This window comes from Haemaphysalis longicornis, unplaced genomic scaffold, assembly GCF_048455015.1.
Source record: "Haemaphysalis longicornis isolate Haplotype H1 unplaced genomic scaffold, Haemaphysalis longicornis Haplotype H1 scaffold_1, whole genome shotgun sequence".
NCBI classification, from domain to species: Eukaryota; Metazoa; Arthropoda; class Arachnida; order Ixodida; family Ixodidae; genus Haemaphysalis; species Haemaphysalis longicornis.
Window position 1 is genome coordinate 44,070,748 of NW_027526203.1, and position 23,342 is coordinate 44,094,089.

General features: G+C 48.8%; 1 protein-coding gene across 1 annotated transcript in view; it reads right to left on the bottom strand.

Moving 5' to 3' along the window:
* Nucleotides 1-9,504: 9,504 nt before the first annotated feature.
* Nucleotides 9,505-23,342, bottom strand: part of LOC144176050 (uncharacterized) — a 152,467-nt gene continuing 138,629 nt past the window's right edge. The window contains exon 4 of the mRNA XM_077705174.1: nt 9,505-10,840. Within this exon, the coding sequence (XP_077561300.1) occupies nt 10,348-10,840 (493 nt within the window). The 3' untranslated portion in view covers nt 9,505-10,347. The remainder of the gene's footprint in view (nt 10,841-23,342) is intronic.

Consider the following 23,342-nt stretch of genomic DNA (forward strand, 5'->3'; position numbering starts at 1 on the left):
CGATCTGGGACAGGGTCAGGCCGGTCTTCGTTTCGCATGTGCCGCTCAAATTTGCAGGCGCCACCACCCACTACGAGCGATTGTCTTTCACCGTGGCAGCCAGGAGCGTTGACAGGCCAGATAGACGCGTCGTTCGACGCGGTGCAATAACCCATCAGGCGGTTACGCAATGCTTGAAAACAACCTCCGCTAATCTTCTGAACCTCATGTTTAGCAAACAAAAAGCACGCAACAAGAACGCACTGCAGCGCTTTCCGTCAAAACTTTTGTGCGATTAAGTAACGGCTGAACTGATAATGCATGGCGTCAAATTACGCGCTTACCCCGTGTCACCGCCTATGATTGGCACTTCAGAATAAAAGTGCCCCTTGTGGGGCGGGGCGTCCTAAGTTTGAGAGGCCCATGCTATAAGACGACCGACCCGAGCCTGTCCGAGATCCACGCACGCGCAATGGCAAGCTATCTCCAACTCAGCCACTATCAGCAGGTGTCGCCAGCATGCTCGGAAGCCGCGCGCTCGCTTGCCCTAGACAAGCCTGACGCGCACTGTACATAGCGGTAACTGAAAGCAACAGCTCCTGGAATTAAAGTTGTTTTGTCAAAACACTACAAACGCCCAAACTAGGAAACGATGCACGACCACGCCACGCGACAAGCCTCCCTCCAGACTTGCCAGTAATGTCTTCACGGCACTTTGAAATGCGACAAACAATTCTTGCCCATAGGCGCATATATTCAGACAGAGCCTGGCGTCCAAGAGGCGAGGACGTAAACCATCAACCTCAGCCACCCAGGATACGGCCTGCCGACACGCCCGGAAAGTACTTCGTAATACATTGAAATGCGAATATTCGAGATCGTGGCTCTCAGTTGTGTAATATGTAGGCCACCACGCTGGCTTCCGGCCTGTCAACCATGTGGGCTCCCGCACCTATGGCAGCCCAGCGAGGTTCGCTGATACGAGAACATAGTAGAGAGTAGCGCCGAAGTACAGCCGTTTATTTGGTAACTCCCAAAGCATGCGAGCACAAAGCTCGACGGCGTTCACGAATCACGCCGTCTTGGTCGTCATCGCGAACGGGAGGCAGGAACTCACGGTGTGCGACAAAAAAAGTTCCTACCTGAGATACATGGTCGCCCTCACCGCCGCGCTGCTCCACCGATGTCACCCCGATCGCACCTCCGGTAAGACTCTTCGTCTCTATCTTCCGCGTGCACAACCTCCCGCAGCCAGCGCGCGGCTTGGAGTCGACCACCGCTAGTACCGATGCGTTCCTGTCTTGATATGTGGCGGCATCGGTATATACCACTGGAGACCCCGGTAGGTGTTGTTTTGCAAGGGCCTTCGCTCTTGCTTCACAGCGTTCCCTATTGTTGATGGGGTGTGTTCGCCAAGGCGTAGGGAACACTCAAATGACATCCCTGAGTGGAGGTGTAATGGCAACAAGCTTTGTGTACTGTGGTGTTTGTGGTACGGGGACCAAACACCTTAGGATGCACCGACCGGTAGAATGATGAGAGAGTCTCTCTAGCTGCGCGGTTAGCTGGGCCTCTGGAAGTTCTGGGAGGGTATTGTCTATCCCGAGGTGCAGAGGTTCCCAGTTAACGTGTGTTAGGGGAGGCGGAATGCTCCCTTGTGTGCCGTAAGAATGAGGCTATCAAACTTCTCCTGCTCCCTCTTACGAGAGTGAGAAAAGGCAATGCGTATGGAACGCGTGAGATGACGAAGGCCTAATCAGGTTGAACCTTGATGCCGTTGTGACTTCTCGAAGCCCTGGAGAGGGAGATCGAGAAGGGAGTTTATGAAACAACCTTGCAAGGCCGAGGCGTCATCAGTAGCGGCGGCGGCGGGGTTGGCGGGGATGGTCCTAACGGTAAGACTTCGGGCACTTACATGCGCTTTCTCATTCCCAATGAACCTCCTGGAGCTGGTGTCCAAACTAACGTTGCCTGTTCGGTTGGAAAGTTTTGTTTTTACATTTTCGAGGATACTCCGAGCGGTGCTGGAGATCCTCCCTCTCTCGAAATTTCTGATGTCCGATTTAGAGTTACTCACTATCGTTCTAGTTTCCAGCCGAGTCATTGCTAAAGTAACGGCTACCCCCGCAGCCTCCGTCACTGCCCTACTCGGTATCGTGCAACAAGAGACTGGGATCCCGCTTTCCGTTATCGCTATTGCCGCATAGGTTCTTTTGCTCCCATATTCCGCTGCGTCGGTGTAAAGGACGTCCGGCTGTCCACCGTATCTCGTTTTCAGGGCATAGTCTCTGCTGTTTTGTGTTGCTTCGTGATACGCGGAATGCATGTTGCTGGGCATGAGCGTCACCTTAATTTTCTATAGATCGTTCTCTCTCTCGCCATGATCGACTTTCGTTTTTCACGTGTGTCTTTGACTAGTTCACCGGCCTGCTATCCGAGACGTTAGAGTACTCTTCGACCCGTCCTGCTTCCCTACAGCCTCTGCTATTTTGACGAGTTTGCCTCCTCTATAAAATCATCGAAAGTGCTCGATGCGCCCACACTAAGAATCTTGGCCGTCCACGTAGGGGGGGGAGAGGGGGGGAAAGACGTAATGGAAATTTGATTCCCTTTCTTATTATGTCCAACTTATTCTTCTTGGCCTTTGTGAGCCTCATGTATTGGGCTACAAAAAGGGCCCACTGATTCCGACCACCTGAAATAGTCTGAGAAGGTTTCTCTCAAGTTTCTTGGAGGCGCTTTTCATCGTTCTGCATCCCTGTGCCAAAAACGTGCCGCTCCTGCTTGCCCGCTCTCCGTTCGGGCTGCGTTTTTAACCCACGGGGTTTGGTTTCAGCGGGCGCAGATAGGTGCATAAATATTTTTTCTTCGCCGACGACACCGGCTTTTGGGCGCAGTGGGGCCCTTAATGCTAGGAAGAATATTATAATTATGCCTTTGAATTTTTAGCTACGTATATAAATTGACAAATGCAAAGTGCCGTGTCACGCCAAATGAAGCTTATCACTTAAAATGCGTCTCTCGTAATCCTAGTTTTTTATGCTGCTATTCCAGATGTTTAGGCAGACATTTAAGTCCGTTTTTTTTTGTCATGATGACTATGATATTACAAACACTATTGCGGTCTTGGCAGACTTCACCAAAAACGTCTCCCTTGCCTGTGTCAATGCTAATCCCGCCATCTTACCGCTTATCTTTTTCCGGATGAGAGCAGTTCAGATCCTGTTTGATATGTCATTGTAAAAACAAGAGAGTTACTCCATGCTTCGCGCGAATTTATGGTATTCTAAAGCCCGTACAGTTAGCAGTAAAGCAAAAACCCTACGAGTCATTGCGCGAATACATAACGGTGATTAGAAGCTCATACGGGCAAGAGGCTCAAAAATGCATTAAAAGTGCTGACCAATCTGCAAGGAACCTCAGCAATGATGCCACATGCGTATAAACGTTCAGTGCTTATTTCCACATTCTATTACGCACGTAGCTCGATATATATCTCCTACTTGCAACGGTCAGCCTCTATTACAATTCGTATTCTGTATTCGTTTGTATATCACCCTGTTTTGATTATTTTGTGTTTAAATTTGCAAACCGACCCTATATCAACTGGTTTTGCCGATTCCCTAATATGGCGTCAATATAAAAGACTTCAGGGTAATTAGTAGTCTCCAAGCGAACAATCGACATTTTCGTCTATTTAAAGAATCCTCCGTTGCTTTCTCCACTGCTGTTTGTTACCTGTCAGTACAGTATTTTACGACAACCCATATAGGCGAACATGTTTTCCAACCATTCCGATTGTTGCCCGGTTTAGGCAAGTCCGTATGCTTTAGTGCAAAGAAATGTTTTAGAAGATTTGAGGCAAAATGAAGAATAATAGCCTATGTTGCACAGTTGGATAAATTATAAATATAAATTTATTTGTTTGTTATCACAATAAATTAACATTTCCCCCGTTGAGACAAAAATGCTTGGCAGATAGGGGTCATAATGAAACAAGATTTATTGGATGTACATTGGTGGAGTTTTAACAGCGAGAATCTCGTCCCTACGCTGACAAACGGCTCCTAGACACGCAAACACATGCTCGAAAGCTACCACAGCCACCTCCCCATCACGTTATTCTGATCAGAGCTGCCTGTATGTCAAAAGCTGTTGCAGCACGCGCTTTGTATTGAGAACGGTAGGGGTGCCTGTCAATGCGGCAATGGAGGCATACTGAGCAGAAAAGAAACGCTACCAAAACGAGAGTGTTGACGGAAGGTGTTTTGTTTCCTTATTGCTGACTTCCGTTGTCCTTCGTATTCGGGAGCGTTTCATTTTCTGCGCATATAGAGGCGTCCAGTTGGGCCACTAATTCGCGATATGGCGAGCGCTGGTGAACGTGCCACCATAGTGCCACTAGGCAACGCCACCTTGTAGCATGTCCTTTGAGGTCCCTCACTTTCCAAAGACAGCAGTCGGGCCGCCTGAGCCATGTTCCCTAGTGCACGTTACACCACGAATGAGAGGCCAGACTGGGCGCAACAGGACTCTAAACACAGGAATGTAGCCCCACCAACTTGGCACAATTGGACAAATCTTGTCAATAGTTTGGTGTAGTTCTCATGAACCGCCGTACCCAGCGGACACCCGGCGGACATTGCCGAGACGGGCAGCACACAAAAAGGTTGGCCAGCAGAAAACTTGATTGATTGATTGATTGATTGATTGATTGATTGATTGATTGATTGATTGATTGATTGATTGATTGATTGATTGATTGATTGATTGATTGATTGATTGATTGATTGATTGATTGATTGATTGATTGTATGGTTTAACGCGCCGACGCAACGCAGGCGATGAGGCGCGCCGTAGTGGAGGGCTCCGGATAAATTTTGACCACCTGGGGATCTTTAACGTGCGCCGAAATCTCGTAGACATGGGCGTTTTTGCTTTTCGCCTCCATGAGAAAAGCGGCCGCCGCAGCCGGGAATTGAACCCGGGACCTCCAGAAGAAAACAAAGAGACAGCAAAAACAAAGTGGCTGTTTCCTGTCAGATAATTCTATTTCAATGTGAGGGACCCCGAAAACAAACCCGCTCGCGCACGCCCCTGATAGGATGAACGGGCACACTTGGCGTCCAAAGGCTCTTCAACATGAAGGTGTAGAAGCGTCACCTTGCGACGGCTGGACAAACTCCGAGAAATCTTTTTTAAAGTTTCATCGAAATGCCGTGCCAAGTGGGACACTGCCCGAGACGTGAGCACACGCTGTGCGCTTCATAAAGAACAGCCGAGAGGAACAGGAACATCCGTCATTTTCGGCTAACATGACAGGCAACATAATACAGCAGGGGGCGTGGCGCTGGATCCGTTTGAAAATCATTTTATTGCGTGCGCAATACATGGGAAAAGCCGGAAAAATTTCTGCGTCGTACCGCAGCGTTCTGTAACAGAGCGAGTGATTGCACAGGACAAAACTACAGCTCAGGTATAGCGTGCAGAGAGAGTTGCCTTCGAGAGTGGAGTGGGTGACCTTGCAAAGGAGGCGCCCGTCAATGCGTACAGGTTTATATGGGCTGGGAGTCGTTTGAGTTTGAGAAGCTCAAAGTAAAATAGGTTTTGGAGGAGGTTTAAAGCAATGGATCAGAGTAAGTGGACAGCTAAATCTTTTAGGAACTTATACATAAAAAGCGTGGACACGCAGTGATTAAGGAAAACTAGAAGGCTAAAGATGAAATACGGAAAGAACACTGGAGAATCAAAGACAGCCAATATATCCAGAAAAGAAGCAAGGCAGATAGAAACGAATAAATGGAGAGAAAAATTGGAAGCTAAAACGTCGTTAGAGATGTACACAGCAGAGAAATTCGACATCAGAAAAGAAAATTTCTACGATAATTCCAATGGGCGTGCTTTGCTTTTTGAGGCTAGAGCAGGATGCTTGAGAACCAAGAGCTTTGTGGGGAAGTATACCGAATATGATGCGGTATGAGTGGTCTGCGGAAAAGAAACAGAAGCTAGGCGGCACATAGTTTTAGAATGTGAGTGTATCCTTTCAAATCTTCAAGGGGGAGATATTGGGCTTCCAGAAGCGCTAGGAGTTTAGGGAAGAGCTGAGGGAGGTAACTGCAAGGCTATCGACACGACTAAACGAAGTATTAAACGGATAGTATAAAACATAGATATATTAGTTTTTTCTTGGTAAGATGACACGTCATGACTCTGTTTCAAAGGGCATACCACTAGCAATCAATCAATCAATCAATCAATCCATCAATCAATTAATAAGTCAATGAAGCGGGTCTCCTCTTACTATTGCCTGCCCTTCCCCACTTGCTTGACTTTCCGCGTGCTCCCGGAATTTCACGCCATGATTAAAGCGGCGTTAGGACAAAAAAAATCCCGGGACATCTCCACTAACGTGAAACCTGGGAATGGGCGAAGCCTGCAGTGTATAAGTGTATTCTAAGATTGTAAGTCGCTCTCTTGCCACACGGCGCGCACTGTTTGGGCGCCGGAAAAGCGCCGGTTGGAGGCCCAATCGCCCGCATGCTGAGGCGGTGGCGCCGTCTCTTGCGTTGAACCGCATTTAACAAAGTAAATGAGAGACACTCTATCCGTCAGCTGTCTTTGTGCCCCGAGGCCGCCACATGCTAAGAAGTATGCCCTGACGTAGCGCGAGAAATTGGAAAAAGAGCGTCCCGGTGATTTTTTTTACTGCGAACTTTACTGCCCATCAAGTTGAAACGTTCTAGCGCGAGGCATCGGAAAACAAGTGTCCCGGTGTGTTGTTTTAGTAGGCGCTACATTCTAGCACGAGGCGTTGGAAAACAAGCGTCCGGGTGTTTTAGTACCGTGACCACATGAGACGGCAGGAGATGCTGACAGCCCGATCGCCTAGGTGCATCGCCCCTAATACAACGTTGTTGAACTTAACAGAGCCAGCCCTTAGCTCCTAAGGGTAGTCAGAGGACTTGTCGAGCTGCTCGATAAGAATATATGTAAAAAATAAATCATGCATTCCTTTGTCTAACGACGACAATGGTTGAATGCGAAGCTTTCTCGTGGGGATTCCTTGGTTGTCGTGTGAGTTTAGACTAGCTTGCAGACAATTTGGAATTTAACTCTGACTCGCACGAAATTTGAACTTTTGATAGCAGCGGCGTTTACTTTGACACCTGACAATTTCATTTCGAACGAAGAAAACTTCGCGTCAACCATCGTCGTCGTTACGTGGAGGGTGCAAGATTGTTGTGTCTAATTTTCCACGTCCATGCAAGCCTCTCCAAATCCAAACTGTTTCGACCGTATCGGAATGGCGCAATGAGAAAGACGTCGGCTTCATAATGCGAGAGATCCAAGCTTCATACCGACCACGGGAACAATTTTTTTTCCTCCACTTCGCCCACGACCATCATCGCCTTCAGAGAAAGTTGGCTTTCCTGCAGTGCATTTTCGACGCGACATACGCCACCAGCGAGACATAGGAAGCATCACTTTAAAAAGGGTCAGGCTTAACACTTTTAAAACTGGTTAGCACGAGCAAAACAAAAAGTATGCGTGGCTTGGTTTTGCAAGGCTCGTCTTGCAGAACGACGGCGGTCGCTGCAGCAGCTTAGATCTTGGCACGCTTCCGAGTTTGGTTATCGTATCGATAACGTGCTAATCAGGCCTCCCTTTGCTCTGGTGTTTCAGTAGCGAAATATTACGTTTCGTTGAGATTTCGCTGCCTGCCGTCCACCTATTCGTGCTGGGTGATTGGATTCACCCTGAACGTGGGTATACAGAGCGACCAAACGCCGTCGTAGCAGCTTTCATGGTACCGCCACAGTGAGGCTCTGAGGGAACGCCCCTCGACACCTCTCCGATGCAGATCACGTGGCATGACGTCACAGATGCCACACTTGCGCTCCAGAAACTCAAGGTCATAGCGAGGCCATCAATGTCCTTGCGAAACATGGAAGCTCTGACTCCATAGGGAGTGGAGCATTCCGCATAAAAGAGGCTGCGGTGCTTTCGGGTCTGCATAGAGTCTTGGCAATAAACGGCTCATTACCTGGCGCAGTGGCGCAGTTAAACCCGTTATGACTGCGGCCAGTAAACTTTAAGCAACGGAAACAAGCCTGATGTGTTTGGTGAATTAAAACGAAAGCCGCAGCCGTCGTTCCCTCTCATGTCCACCTTGACACGGCCGCAGACAGACTTGCGCGCAAGCGCGGTACGATAAGCATCGACCGCTACCACTCCGCGTGCCTCATCAGCCAGCTGCGCCTTTCGGGTTGCGATTGCTCTCGGCGTGGAACAGACGCACGGATGAGCGGCCGCGTCCGGTGCAAGGAATGGTAAAAGAAGGTAGAAGGTAAGTTGAATTTGCAATCCCGCACGTGGGAATAGACAAAAGAGAAGAAGCAGAAAGGTTGGAGCAAAGGCTACCCAGGCGTGCCCAGCGTAATCGCACCACTAAACGTTCAAGTTCGGTGATTGTCACTGGAGCCTTTTCTACAGTACGGTGCTTATGTTGTCAGAGCACAGGAAGCTCGTTTGTCGCCTTGTGAGTTGATGACAGAACAGGCCACTGACATGAAATCTCTTCCGAAATTGGCCGCCCAGTCCAAGATTCACAGTGCTCACGACAGCTTCTTTCTTTCAGACGAGTAATGTGGGCATTCAAATAAAACGTGGAGTATCGTTCCAGGCTTCCCGCAAGGTTCACACTACACCGCGTCAGGCGCAAACAAGTACCGGTCTATGTATAGTTCAGCGCTAGACAGGTACTAGACAAGACACAACACAAGAGCGCTACTACAACTCTTGTAGTATCGTTCTTGGGCTGTGTCTTTTCTAGCCACTTTCTATTTTTTCACTGAACTGTACATAATTGAATATCAACTGTCCAGTCAATAACGTAATTAAATCATATTTCAAGTACTGCTCACCTGACACGTGACATTCTAAAGCGAACCTTTCTGTCTCTCTTCACCCAGGTTTTATGTGGGCTGCTCCTGCTACTTCTTCTGCTGCTTGGTGGTGCTGCTGTTTTCAGTCCCGGAGCTGCGCTGGGTTTTATTTTATACGACGTAACGCTACATTGCCTCTGCGCATATTGTGCCCGCCGTAGTTACACAAGATAAGGCTGACCTCCTCGGTCTGCGCCCGAGGGGTCTGTGGGGGAGCGGCTTGGAGGGTTAAAGTGGGGAAAGCCATAGTCCCTGCGTGAATCACATTTCCTGCGCTTGGAGCTTTTGGTGGCTTCGCGAAGGGAGATTAAACGTTGAACAGTCCTCCTCGCGCCTCGTGTTTCTGGACGCACTCACCACGTCTCGCGCGCCGTTCCGAAAAATTAGCAACAAGGTCAAGCCCAATAACACCCAAAAAATGGCACTTGCTCCCAGGTATGCCAGGTTGAAACCTTCGCGTTGGGTCGTCGCCCACCTACACCTGGGTTTCAGCAATGGTTTTGTGACTTGGCTTCAAGAATGTCCCGTAACGCTCCCTCCAAGAGTATCGTTATTCCATTCTTAAAGCCCTCAGAATATTAAAACCAAGTCTATAGGATGAGCAGAAAGAGACAGTGTGAATGAGGTGCCAGATTTGGCAAAAACTGTTTATTACGCGAGTATAATACCTCCACAAAGTTTAGTCATACGCGTCTTTATTAAGTACTCCGCCATTGTGAGAAATGGTACAATTACTGTTACGGTAGTAATTTGATTTTTCACACTGCGAACATCAAGGAGTTGCTTGACAAGGGAAAGGTTTCCTTTTCTCGAGGATTACATTTATTTAAGAATCCTGAAAAATTGTAAGGATAACTAAAGGCCCTACGAGCCCGCACTTGCACTTCGGCGAAAGGCTGTTTGAACTGCCTTGTTCGGGTTCAGGATGTTTTACACTTGTGACGCTCTATAATAAACTCAATCTGTTCAATACCCATATTTGCGGACAGCCCGATAGGCTCGTTTAATGGCTTTGTTTGCGCTTTGACAACACCATACGTTAAGGCTCAGCAAAAACCGAAGGAAGGCAGGTAAGGTGATCCGTGTGTTCTGTTCTCACGAGGCTTTGTCCGAAACCTCTGGGGTTCTGCTTAAGATTTCATTATCTCGGCAAAAAATGGCGTAAACAGAGAATAAAGGATTCTTTAGGACAATATTTTTCTATTGAGGAAACACAGATATGCTTCGCTCAAGTCATGTGGTTCATGATTCCACCAAGCGACTAGAACGCGAACCACTGACCCCGAGCCGGGTCAGCTCACAGCATTGTTTCCAGCACTCCAGTTGCGAGTTCAGATGTCACGGACGACCCGATGACCCGGGATCCCGACCGCTGCAGCACTACAAGTCCGGCGGCGGCCGCACAGTCGCCGCCCCGCCGAGGCTACCTCCTGGCGTCTTCACCGGTCCCTTCTCCCACAGGCGCTCCTAGGTCGTCTTCATCGTCGGCGTCATCGTCATAGTCGTTGACAACGTCACGAATGAAGCTCGGCTCGGTAAAGAAGCTGACAGATGCGGACCGAGGAGACCCCGACCGAGGCGACGCAGGCCTGGGCGATCCGGAGCGAGGACTCGGCACTCCGGGCACGTGCAAAATGGCCGCCACCGCGCCGAACTTGACGCTGCTGCTCCGCCGACGGGACTCGCGGCGACCTCCTGCTCCGGACTTCCCGCCGGGCGCAAGGTCACTGGCGAAGTCTACCTCATCATCGCCTGACGAAGAGGAAGATGACACAGGTGCCCCTGCGCCGCACCGATCCTCCTCAATGTTATTATGCGGAGGTCGAGAGGTCGTCTCCCCCGAAGAAGAGTCTCGTGAGAAGAAGGACGGCTTCTCCCCTCCGCCACCGGGGATCTCCAGTCGAGCTGCACGAATCCTGCGACAGGACAAAAGGGTGCCTATTGAACGCAAAGCCGCCATCCATTTGTCAACGCTCAGTAAGATTTAGAATAGCTCAATAGCAATGCATAATGCAAGAGGCCAGAGTCTCTCTTCGCCATCCTGCCGTTGACTCCGAAAGTGACCTAACAGTAACGCGGGAAGGTCTATTACACATGATATTAATATGTGGCCCTAAAAAATGTGCAGGCCTCACGCATCCCAGATGCGTTCGTCTACAGGTACGCTGAATATTTATCAGAGTTCCTAACCGGTCGTATTGATTTTTCACAAACAACGGTGGAAATACCGGCTTATTTGGTTATGGCAGGCGTTAAACCAATTCGCAGAAGGTCACCAATATCGTTCGAGAATTATCGTCCCATCAATATTACAAGCAGTTGTTGCAAACTTCTCGAGCCTTTTATTGCAAAGTACGTGTATGAACTGCTCAGTGACCACAATGTGCAACCAAAGCATTAACGTGGATTCATAAGAGGGTTATCTACTCTTACGCAGTGAGATACAACTGTGCCAGAATTTTCACGTGTGCTTGATGTGTCTGAGCAAACTGATGTATTGTTTCTAGATCGCAGTAAAGTCTGATAAATTGCCACAACGGATGTTATTACAAAAATACGTTGTTTATGCTTACCTGGAAAAATCGTTCAGTCAATTCGCGCTTATCTTCAAGATAGACGTCAGTATGTACTAATTAACAATTTCTCATCAACCGTTCTTCGTGTCTCTTGTGGCGTCCCACAGGGAAGTGTGCTTATTCTGTTTTTATATTATATTACTGATTTAGCTGCTTTCATTCCTGGAAACCTGTCTGTTCGCAGATGATTGTTCGCAGATGATTCGCAGATGATTGTACAAGTTTTAAGCAACTTTTCTCATCGGGTGACCATGTTGAAGTAAAACACGCACTTATCGCTATCATAAACTGGTGTCAGAAATGGGGCATGCAGCTAAACACTGAAGGACTATACTACTGCCTGTGCCCAGGAAACTAAAGCCTAGTCAATTTTTATATTCCCTAAGGCACAATAACATAAATATTGTAGACAGATATATGTATTTATGCGTCACAGTCACAAGCAATCTAACTTGGTGAACCCAGTTATCTATAATCACCACATCGGCATCACGTACGGTATCGTTTCTGAAAATAAATCTGAAATCTGCACCTTGGAACACCAAGATTATAGCCTATAATACTTTTTTTCGTTCAGAGGTTCAGTATGCTTCCATTATTTCGGATTCCTATGCAAAGAAAGATGTGCAACTGGAGCGCATTAAAAGAAAAGCAGTGATGTATTTTTGACAACTATCGCAGCCTTCATTAAACATCCAAAGTAATATATTTAAACAACATTTATACTTTAGAAGCCCACAGAAAGTTCAGTAGTATTTTCTTTCTTTACTACTGTATGTCTGGTATATAAAAAAAGATGTCCCTCACATTTGTCAACACAACGTACAACACGATGTACAAGCCATGGTCATGAATGTTCTCTAGCCCCAAATCGTTTAGATCAAATGCTTTAAAATACAGTTTTTAATAGTGGAGCTCTTTGGCCAGAGCAATATCCGTCCGTAGCACCAAAAATCCTGAACGCGTGAGCGAAAGTGGCGAGGAGGCAAGGAGACAACGAGCAGGTCTTGGGGGTGCCCGCCTCAAGAAAAGAATGTCGTAAGGTAAGTCCCGGGAGTCAAACCCCGGACATTTACGCCGTGAAACCGGAAACGTAACCATTGGGCCACCCAAGCCTCAAGGGGTGCGGGATTAGCAGCGGCGGGGAGCAATAACGCGTGGAGCCGATTGCAAAGAAACAATTAAAGCATTCCACTCAATGTGAAAGCTGTCGGAAGTGTTGAGAAGTGAGTCGCCATAATGGGCTGTGCACGGCGCCGTTATCCGCCCATCTTACCACCCATCGCGCTCTTCGTCGCCCTGTGTCGTTCCTCTCCTGATGAATTCAACGGACGTTTGTCCAACGCATTTCAAATTTCCCGCCTCCGCAGTGCTCGCGCACCGCCTGTGTCAAACTGCACCAGCGGGAGTTCTCTTCTTTGGGAGACTGCCATAGCATGCCGCACGTGCCGGCGTTGCACTGCCACTTTTTTTCGCCGTCTTTTTTTTTTTGGATTGGAAAACATTTAATGAGCATCGTAAAAACAAAGCCAACCAGCGTTCCCAACTAAATGAACGCGGGCGCTGCCGGTTAATTACGTATATTGTGACTCAAATGTGTCTGCAGTTTTCTTTGCGCTAAACGGAGAGATGTATGGCAAGCGCCATTGGTTCACGAGTTTAAAACGCTTATGACAATATAAACAGCTTGGCTTTTGAAGCGTCTGGGGGACTCCGCGACTACAGCGGCTACACCCGAACAACGTGTGTCTCTACTTGGGTCCAGCGAGCAAGCTACGACAAGGCGAGCCCCTAAGCTGCTCTGCACTTAAAAAAACGCTTCCCATGACCGGAATCGCACCTGTGTCCTTCGCGTTACGAAACTGGCGTCTACATGACTGAGCTATAATCGCATTTCAGGCGCATAAAATTTCCTTTGGGTTCGTAGCGCGGGCGTTGGCTTTGGTCTTGGCCACGGAATATAGCACGTGCTAATTCGGTCCACTTTCGTAGAGATGATGATAGCCTGCGGATGGAACTATCCGGGCCCGAATGCCATGGAGAACTTTTAGTGGCAAGTTCGGTCATAAATGTGAGGTGCATCATCCGGGTACCCCATGAAGGGAGAGGGGCCGCCTCTCCAGCCTTGCACCACTAGGGGAAACTGCGCCATTTTGCCCTAGAACTCTGGAAGATTGTTATTCACTGCTCTCTGACATTTTTCACTCTAATATACTTTTCGGTGACTTGGAGCACCACCTGCTTTCTTAAATGTTATGCTTCTGCTTTATTAACGCGATAGCGTTATTAGGCTCATTTTTCGATTGAGTCATGGCCTGCCAGCCGTCCACTACCTGCCGTGCTCATCAAGCGTCCCTGGAAGTACGTCATCTCTTCTAACACAAAACTACAATTGAGGCAGCCAGACACGAGGGCTCGCCGTGAGAACAGAGCAGCGGCACATTGCGGACAGAAGGGCCGTGATACTTGACCCAGACCAAGAAAAGATACGCGATTTCAGCAGACACCGCGATTGCACCGTGGTCTTCTTTCTAAGCGCCGCGTGTAGTCTCATATTAGGCAGACATAGACGCCATCCGTGCTCGCAACTTACGAAACCACCAAAGCACCTCTCTAATTACCGGAAATGACGCCGGCGCCAACGTTATGTCCCGTGGCTAAAAAAGGGGGCAAAAAGAGCAACGCCGGGCTTTTAAAAACCAAGTGAAGCCGTAATTATTTCCACAAACGAACCAAAAAAGTGTCCCAATAAGGATATAAAACCCAGTGTCTGGCGTCTGATTGCGCAAATTTTAAAATTGCTTTTGGAACTTTTCCCGGCCCTGTCACCCGTGCAAGCTCTATCTGGCAAACAAGAAATGGCGCAACGCGGCCAATTAAAAAAACACCCCTCAAAATAGGTCATCCTGTTAACCCAGAGGACAGCCAGGTAAGAATGCTTGTCCTGGCACTACAGAAAAGTCGCGGGCCGATTTCATAATCGCTAAAATACCAATAATATCATTGACCTTTCTGGTTACATTGTAAAAATCCTGTACAGGGGAACAGCGGGAATGAAAGAAAGGACAAAACGTATGCATACAGTTATATAGTACGTTATGCAGTAGCTAAACCTACCCGCACTGAAGAAGGCAGCATATCAGAAGAGCACGTAGGCCAGCTCTCCCCCTCCAAATTTTCACGATCACCCCGCGGGTCTTTAATTTGTGTCATATATGCATACCTTTGAAGAAATAGTGTTCCTCTCCTAGCCCAAAACGGACAAGTGAAAAAAAGCAATAATAGGACCAGTCATAATATGCATTACAGCCTCAACCTCACAGAAAAAAGCATTTGGACTCCAGTATTCATACGTCGCCAATGCATCACCATCCCTTCTCCCTACCGAAAATCATAGCTGCTAACTCGGGCAAGGACATATGACAAGCCAGTGTCGAATTCCGTCGAGGAACGTTCTGTCGAGGAAAGCCCAGCTCTTGTCACTCAAGTTCAGCGCTTGGAAAGCATAAGTGATAAATGCGGCAACTCAGCTCCATAACGCCCCCTCAACGCCGAAATAACGCTATCGCGTCATATATCTTAAGACCTAAACGTAGATGTCACCTGCATCTTTTAAATGCAGAGCATTTCAGTAACTCACGATGTCACCCGCGTTGACGTCCGTAGTCGTAGTCCGCATCGCTCCCCCTACACTATATAAAAAAATAATACTTATGGGGGCCAGGTTTTGATCCCACGACTCTGCGGGCGGGACGCAAGGTACATGGTGCTCTACCCAATGCGCCACAAAGCCGACACAGAATGGAAGGTTACGAACGCGCCTTATATCCTTGACTCATTCAACCGTCGGCCACAGGTGCGCCCTCTCCCCCGCGTCCTCTTCGGCTTCTCTCCGCTCACAACACCCTCTCTCGCCGCGTTGGGTTCGCGCTGAGGAACAGTCGGTTACCGCGCAAGAACAGGTGGGGGCGCTCGCATCGCGCTCTCTCGCCGCGGTCGGTTCGCGCTTAAACCACATATGTCGTTCGCGCGCGCTCCGGTAGGAAACATCTGTGGCGTGATCGTGACGTCAACATTACGCGTTCGTGTGGTGGCGCGATTTCGGCGCTATAACACTCTCTCGCGCGGGGCATTGAATTGGATTGGCGTGGATTGGCTTGGCTTGGCTTGGCTTGGATTGAATTGGTTTGGATTTGGATTGGATTGGATTAAAGTAGATTGTGTTGGATTGTGTTGCGTCATAGCCGCGCCATGTTGCGTCATAGCCGCTCCACGTTGTGTCATAGCCGCGGCAGGGGGTTCACGGCACGTTTCACGTTTCACAATCGACTTCATCGACAATGTCTACGCTGGAAGACAACAATTACAACAACAACAACCAATACGTAATCCATAAGACTTGCAGGCGCGCCCTCCGCGGAAATGCTCTCCATTTGATCGTGCCCCTCGCGAGGGGTATGTTTTTTGAGGAGTTCGCATTAGCGCGGGTAACCGGTGCTTTGAAGTGTAAGTCCAATCCCTACTCGGCTAGACGCTGGTACGTAAGGGGCAGAGAGTGGCACCGCAGCCATTGTCGCAAAAGGAAAGAAATATCTGCCTGATTGGCTGTTTGGACTTTCGTTGTCCTTGGTTTTGTTCAATTATATTAAGTGTAGAGCACTTCATGGGCTCGCCTTGTCGTCTTAGCTCACTAACGGTCGATGCGACTGCCGGAATCAGGCGGCGCAGCGAGATAACGGACCCAAGTAGAGCCTGATGTAACGTCGTCAGGGGGTCACGCTGATGCTTCAAAAACCACGCGGTTTAAATAGTCGTAATCGTTCAAACTTCGTGAACCGCTGGCACATGTCATACTTCTCCCCGTTATTTCAGGCAAAAACTACATGTACATTTCAGGCAAAATATGTGCATATTACCGGCAGCCCGCGCGTTCATTTAGTTAGAAACGCTCGTTGGTTTGGTTTTTACGATAGTAAGCGAAAAAAGTGGCCCCGCAAGAAAGAAATGGCGCGTTCGAAATGACGCAGGAAGGCTTCAGCCACGCAAGAAAAGAATGGCTCGTTCTAAATGCCACAGAAAGGCTGCAGCCACGCACGAAAAATATGGCGCGTTCGAAATTACGCAGAAAGGCTCCAGCCGCGCTAGAAAAACATTACTCGTTCGAAATGACGCAAAACAGCTCCAGCATACGAAACTAAAGCAAGCGCAAAAAGTACAGAACTCCCGCTAACGCACTTTCAGGCAGGGGGCGCGCGAGCACTGCGAAGGCGGGAAATTTGAAATGCAGCAGACAGCGGATAACAGCTGTGCAGCCCATTATGCCGAGTCACTGCGCTGCACTTCCGACAGCTTTTAGATTGCGTGAAACGGCTTGAAGTTTTTAAAGACGATATCTTGGGCTACTTAAACCAAGAAATTTTGGTCTGTCTGTCCGTCTGTCTGTTAGTAACTCGATTCAGCCACCCGGCCAAACCAAAGTGCTTAGTGCGCAATAGTCTATATACTCACAGCCAAATGTAAACGTCTAATCCCGGTTTATATGTTCATACTTATCAACTTTGTTGAACAAGAACAAGACATTACGCAAATATAAGAAAGCAAAATTAGTACACGAGGAATATGTACAGTGTTCCTTTATTAAAAAATTCCTGGATGCTTGGTTTTTCCATAGCAAATGTGAATTCTACATCTAGTGGAGAACAACGCGTACCGCCTGCTCTGGCCCGCGCCACCTCCTGGCGGCATATGAGGAATCACGCGGCAACAGCAAAGGAAGGGTCCACTACCTAGGTTTCACGTTCTGCTTGGAACGCACGTGGAGCACGGCAACGCGGTTGTATAAACTTGAAGTCGGCCGCCCCGATTCACGCGCGTCTCCGCCGTACTGCAGCGCTGGCATCGAACAACTCCGCCTATAGCAGTGGAACACGGTAAATTCAAATCGCCTTGAGCAAACCTTTAGTGTGTTTACCTTGGGATGAGCGCGAGGGAACAGGAACAGCATGAGAGGTGAGCGGGAAAGCGAAGGGGGCCATTTCCTTGGCAAATGTATACAGAGACTATCGACTTTTGACGACATTTGCAACCAAAGGAGCAGTTACGCTGCCAATTTTTTATGTACCCACTCCTCCTTGGGTCAGTGAATTGGCCTGCAGTAATGAGAAATAAACAATGATTAGAGACGCCGATATTTTGCTGAATTTTTTTTATCTCGGGGCTGATTTCGGAATTTAGTAGCGAAAAATGAGCGTAGCGGTTACATTGCACCTCCGAGGTTCGCAATGTCTTTGGGGCCCATACGCGCTTGGCCATTGCACAAAATTCCATTTGAAAAGCCGTTGTGCTAAGTGATTGAAAACACTAGTAACATCCTACCACCTTCAAAGCTTCACTCACATGAATAAATTCTCGGCCTGAGGCCTATTTCGAAGATGCTTTCGACAAACAATTGGGCATAATAAAACGAAATCAAAGGAGTTCTCTGTGAGAGGTTATGTGTTTTGCAGGTTCCGTCGGATAGCGGTGGTTATATTGAAAGTTTTCTATATTGAGCCCCATATGTGCCGTCGGTTGTACGGCACGGGGGGCGGGGGGATGTGAGAATGCTATGCTCCGAAAACTAATATTGGTGGCTGTGGTGTCAAGCCAGCAAGGTTCTTGTGTTGTCAGTGGCAAGTTGTGTGAAGACGCCATTATGTGCGTAAAAAATGCCAGTACGCCTGTCTCATAATATGTCTTAGTATAACCCTATACTCTTTCTGCCTTTGGGTGTGTTCCTTCACATGTTGCCTTTGCTCAGTTCATTCCATTAAACAAAAAAAAAAACAGAAAAAGTACCCACGTGGGCATTCACCTCCAAAAGGTCTCTCTGCAAATACATTATCTAAACCTTTCGAAAGCCGGCCTTCATTTGCGCAGTAGTCGGGAGTGTAAGACGCTTTAAAGCCGTGGATACACCAGTGCTGGGGTCTACACTACGGCCTCGCGCTTTGGCCTCTGGCCAGACGACCTAATTTATACCGCCCTTAATTTCGCGACTGTAGAGTGTGTGTCCGGATGGACACATGAAGTCATCACAGTCCTTGTTTCCAGCCGAGGCTTTCAGAAATGCTGCGGGCTCAGGAATGCGGCGCTAAATTATGAAGAGTAGCTGCACCGCAAACGTTCCTGTGCTTCTTAGGACTCAGAGCGAGCGCACTGCCGAAAGGAAACCGTCCGGGGGGCGTCATGTCCTCGGGAATTATGTGTCCCCATTGTTTTTGTAAACCCACAAGCGAGATACTATTCGCCATTAGTGTGCGCACACACTAAGAGTGCTTGTCCCGCAAACTTCTCTAGGACCCGGAAATGCAAACAAAATGACGCTACGTTGGCAAATGACGCCTAGCACCCTGTTTCCAAATGGCTAGGCGTCCAAGAGCAATCGTGTGAAAGGCGTCGGCGCGCACCACATGCTGTAGGAGGCTGCTGTTGCCGCTGAGCATGGTGGTCGTGTACCGCGAGCAAATACCTGGAACTCCTGGCCGGCGATGCAAGTGCGTCCTGACCATGAACGAGCCAACACAATAGTCCTACCGTAATTATTAGCGTATACCCCTGTTGTTTCCCTTTTAATCATAAAGGACCAAAATGTACAGTCGGGCACTTAATTTTGCAGACCACGCGAGCGCGTGGCCAAAGCCACCGATGCGCGCTCTGGAGGCCCGGCGCCTGTTGTCGAGACCCGCGCGGCGCGCATGCGCGTCCTGTTTTACTCGCAGGTACGCCGATTTTCTCGCTTCCTGCAGCGGTGCTGCAATGGTCACTCAAGCCCCGCATAGCGACGCCTTTGTAGCATTCTTTTCTTCCCGATGGCACATTTGGGGCCTAACGTGACGATTGCGAGGGTTTTGGCGCAAGTGCTCTTCGCGTACTGATAAACACTTGCGCGTAATGTTTTATTTGTTGGTTTTGTACTTTATCGTTTATAGACTATGAGACTAGCGGCTTGCGAACGGCGTCCCCGAATGAAGCGCGCACGAAGCCCAGTCTGGCGGTACGCGCTACCGACGACGAAATGCAGCTATATGAATAGCGAACCTTTATTCACCGTGTTTATTGTGTAATTTGGCCACTGAACATATATTCCAGATCGCTCTCCGCTGTCCATAAAGTAGGCGATTTGCAAGTTATATAAAAGAAATTATTTCGGCGTTTTTGCTGCCTACTTCATTGGTTAAAAATGATAGAAACACGTACTCACATAAATTGTCTGTTCGCTCATGCCCGTCGCATTCGTAAAAATGGCACCTCGGTCTCCCATTGAATGCCGTAAAATTATTCGCTACTTTTGAAAAGCTGTTTTTCAAAGGGACATTTGCCGGCTTTATAATAGCCCAAGAGATGCTGTTAGTCGATGAATTCACGCCTACGAAGATGAATTGCTCCAATGCCGGAGCAATTCTTCAAGGTCGGCTTGCATTGATTGATTTCGAGATTTCAACGCGCCGATGCTACACAGCCGATAAGGCGTGCCGTAGTTGAACGCTCCGGATTAATTTTGATTACCTGGGAATGTGTAACATGCACCGAAATCCCGAACACACTTGAGCATTTTCGCTTTTCGCCTCCATCAGAAAAGGGCCACCTTGCAGATGCCCAGCGGAGCGGAAGGACAAGGTCAACAACAAAACAGGAGGACAAGGTGATTCTTTTTCAGTGGTTAAAGGGGCCATGAAAGGCGTTTTGAGCACACTAAATTGACTAGCGCAATCGTTAGATTGGGTCGTCAACATCATCTGAGCCAAGTATTACTCTTTTACGCGCAGCGGAAAGCTCACACTTTTGTTGCAAAGTTTGTCGCTTTTTTCTCACCCTTTCCTTCGTGTTTTTGGACGCCGCCATCTTCACATGTCTACATCATCGATTCCCAGATGTTCGTCATGAGCTAGACATCCTGCTATTGGGCGACTTTTTCACGCACTTCCGGAAAAGAGATGAGTCGTCTGCTCAGCGTCGGCTCGCCGGCCGATCTGCCAGCGGAGTGCCGGAGTGCTTGGACATTTTACGACAAACGAAACAAGTGTAAACAAACGCTTAACCGTTTGTATTGAATGCAACAGGGCCATAACACGACATGAATATTCTCTTACTTGAGTACGTTCCATAAAGAAAGCGTTGAAGCCCCGTGGCACTTCTTTCTTGCAATCGCAGAGAACGCCCTGAGCCGAATGCCCGGGTTTGACGCATACATTTTATTCAACTTCCAAACAATCCAGAGATGCGTTTCGAACGAACACAACGTCACAACATGTGTTGCAAGTTCGAACCGCGATTGACAGACGATGGGTTGCCTCCTCCTGCCCCTCTCACCTCGCGCGCGGTTTGCGGGGACGAACAGCAAGTCACTTAACTCTGGCGCACAAGCCGAGATGGCTTTTAGCCACGCACACTGCACATACGCCATGCGAGGTTGAGTCGTACGCCGCTTGAGAAAGATAATCCAGACCATGGGAAGCACTATCCACCCGCAGAAGCACAACGTCGCATTTCATCGCGAAACAAAGGCGTCCACAACACACACACCATCGCCTCCTGTAATGCCAAACGCATCTCGCACTTCCAAATGAGAGTGAGTAGTATGCCTGCAGTGCCCATATGCCGCGAGGTGGGGCCCCAAGCTGAACCGGTATCACGCAACCGCAACTGACTTCTAGAGCGGTTTGTGCCTTGTTTCCAGGGCAACCGATGGTTGATATTGTCAAAGAAACGGTGCTCGCTCCAGCGCTAGAAAGCTCAGAGCCGCGGAGGAGCATGTTTTGCCAACGTTGCCGCTCTCCACCACGCGTCGCCCCAAGCTGAACTGGCGTTTTGTGCCCGGGTTCTGTGTCGGTTTAAAATGTCTTTTTCACATGCCGCCGCCAGGAATTACCACCGCCACAAAATAAGACCCGGCACCAGCGGCGCCACATCTGATACGGCGCTTTTTGGATAAACAGTGCGCTGTGCATCCAAGCATGCATCCAAGGGAGCGAGCGCAGGATCCTCCCCGTGCGGCTGCGAGTTCGCCGCCGATAAAGAGTCGCGTGCCGCCGATAGCAAAGTTCTGCAGCAACGTACACCGCGAAAGGGCAAGGGCAGGCCGCCGCACACATGCGGCCAGATTTTTCGTTCACTTTTCCAGCCTTGAGCGGAGAGCGGGATTCATGGTGTCAACAAAACTTGCCCGTAGCAGACGGCTGTGTAAGCAGCGCAATAGCGGAAGTACGTCACCGCCGAGGAGCGCAGCATCATGGGAGGGAAGGCTCGCTCGCCGTCAACAGCGGAGAGTAAGTTGAAAGGAGGAGGAAACGCAGCGCGACGATAATACGCGGTTTTTGATTTACGATTTCTCAGCTAATACTCATCGCTTCAACAAAATTTTTGCGGGAGGAGATTGCTAATACATTGCTTTATTTGGTTACATGTACATCCACGCATCGGCGGAAGGGATTTCAGGACCCCTTTAAACACCCATTCAATAGTGACAAAAAACCCGCCACGGTGGCTCAGTGGCTAAGGCGTTGCGCTGCTGAACACGAGGTCGCGGGTTCGATTCCCGGCAGCGGCGGCCGCTTTTCTGATGGAGGCGAAAAGCAAAAACGCCCGTGTGTACGAGATTTCGGCGCACGTTAAAGATCCCCAGGTGGTCAAAATTAATCCGGAGCCCTCCAGTAAGGCGCGCCTCATCACCTGCGGTGCGTCGGCGCGTTAAACCCTACAATCAATCAATCAATCAATAGTGACAAAAACGTTCGGAAGGCCCTAAGTAACGATTAATATTACGGAGAAAAGTAGCGAATAATTTTACGGGATTGATCAATGGGATCCCGAGGTGCCATTTTTACGAATTCGACGGGCTGAGCGAACAGACAATTTATGTGAGTACGTATTTATATCATTTTTAAGTAATGAAGTAGGCAGCAAAAACGCCGAAATAATTTATTTTATATAACTTGCAAATCGCCTACTTTATGGGCAGCGGAGAGCGAGCTGGAATATATGTTCAGTGGCCAAATTACACAATAAACAACGGGATAAAGGTTCGCTATTTTTATAGCTGGCATTTCGTCGCCGGTAGCACGTACCGCCAGACTGCTTAGTACGCGCTTCATTCGGGGACGCCGTTCGCAAGCCGCTAGTCTCATCGTCTATAAACGATAAAGCACAAAACCAACAAATAAAACATTACGCACAAATGTTTATCAGGACGCGAAGAGCACTTGCGCCAAAGCCCTCGCAATCGTCACGTTAGGCCCCAAATGTGCCATCGGGAAGAAATGAAGGCTACAAAGGCGTCGCTATGCGGGGCTTGAGAGACCATTGCAGCACCGCTGCAGGAAGCGAGAACATCGGCGTTCCTGCGAGTAAAACAGGACGCGCATGCGCGCCGCGCCGGTCTCGACAACAGGGCCCGGGCCTCCAGAGCGCGCATCGGTGGCTTTTGCCACGCGCTCGCGTGGTCTGCAAAATTAAGTCCCCGACTGTACGGCCTGCACTAAACAAGAACCATTACGCACGCCTATTCTCGAGAAAAATGTGACTGTGGTGCTGTTGGAGTTACCTTCAAATTACACCCTACACTGTTGAAGGCACTACCGAAAAATAAAAGGCCGTGTATCTGCTCACTTCGCTGCACATGTCGTCTAAAGCGGACAGTCTTCTGCCGCCCTGACACGCAAAGTCCTCTCTTGTCTATCCAGTCCACCTTTTTTTCCTCCCATTTGGCTCCTCCCACAATAAACGCGGTGGAGGCGTTACTCAAGTCAATTCACTTTGACAATGGTAAGGCAGAAATCAGCAAGCACATGCTGTTGCTCGAGCG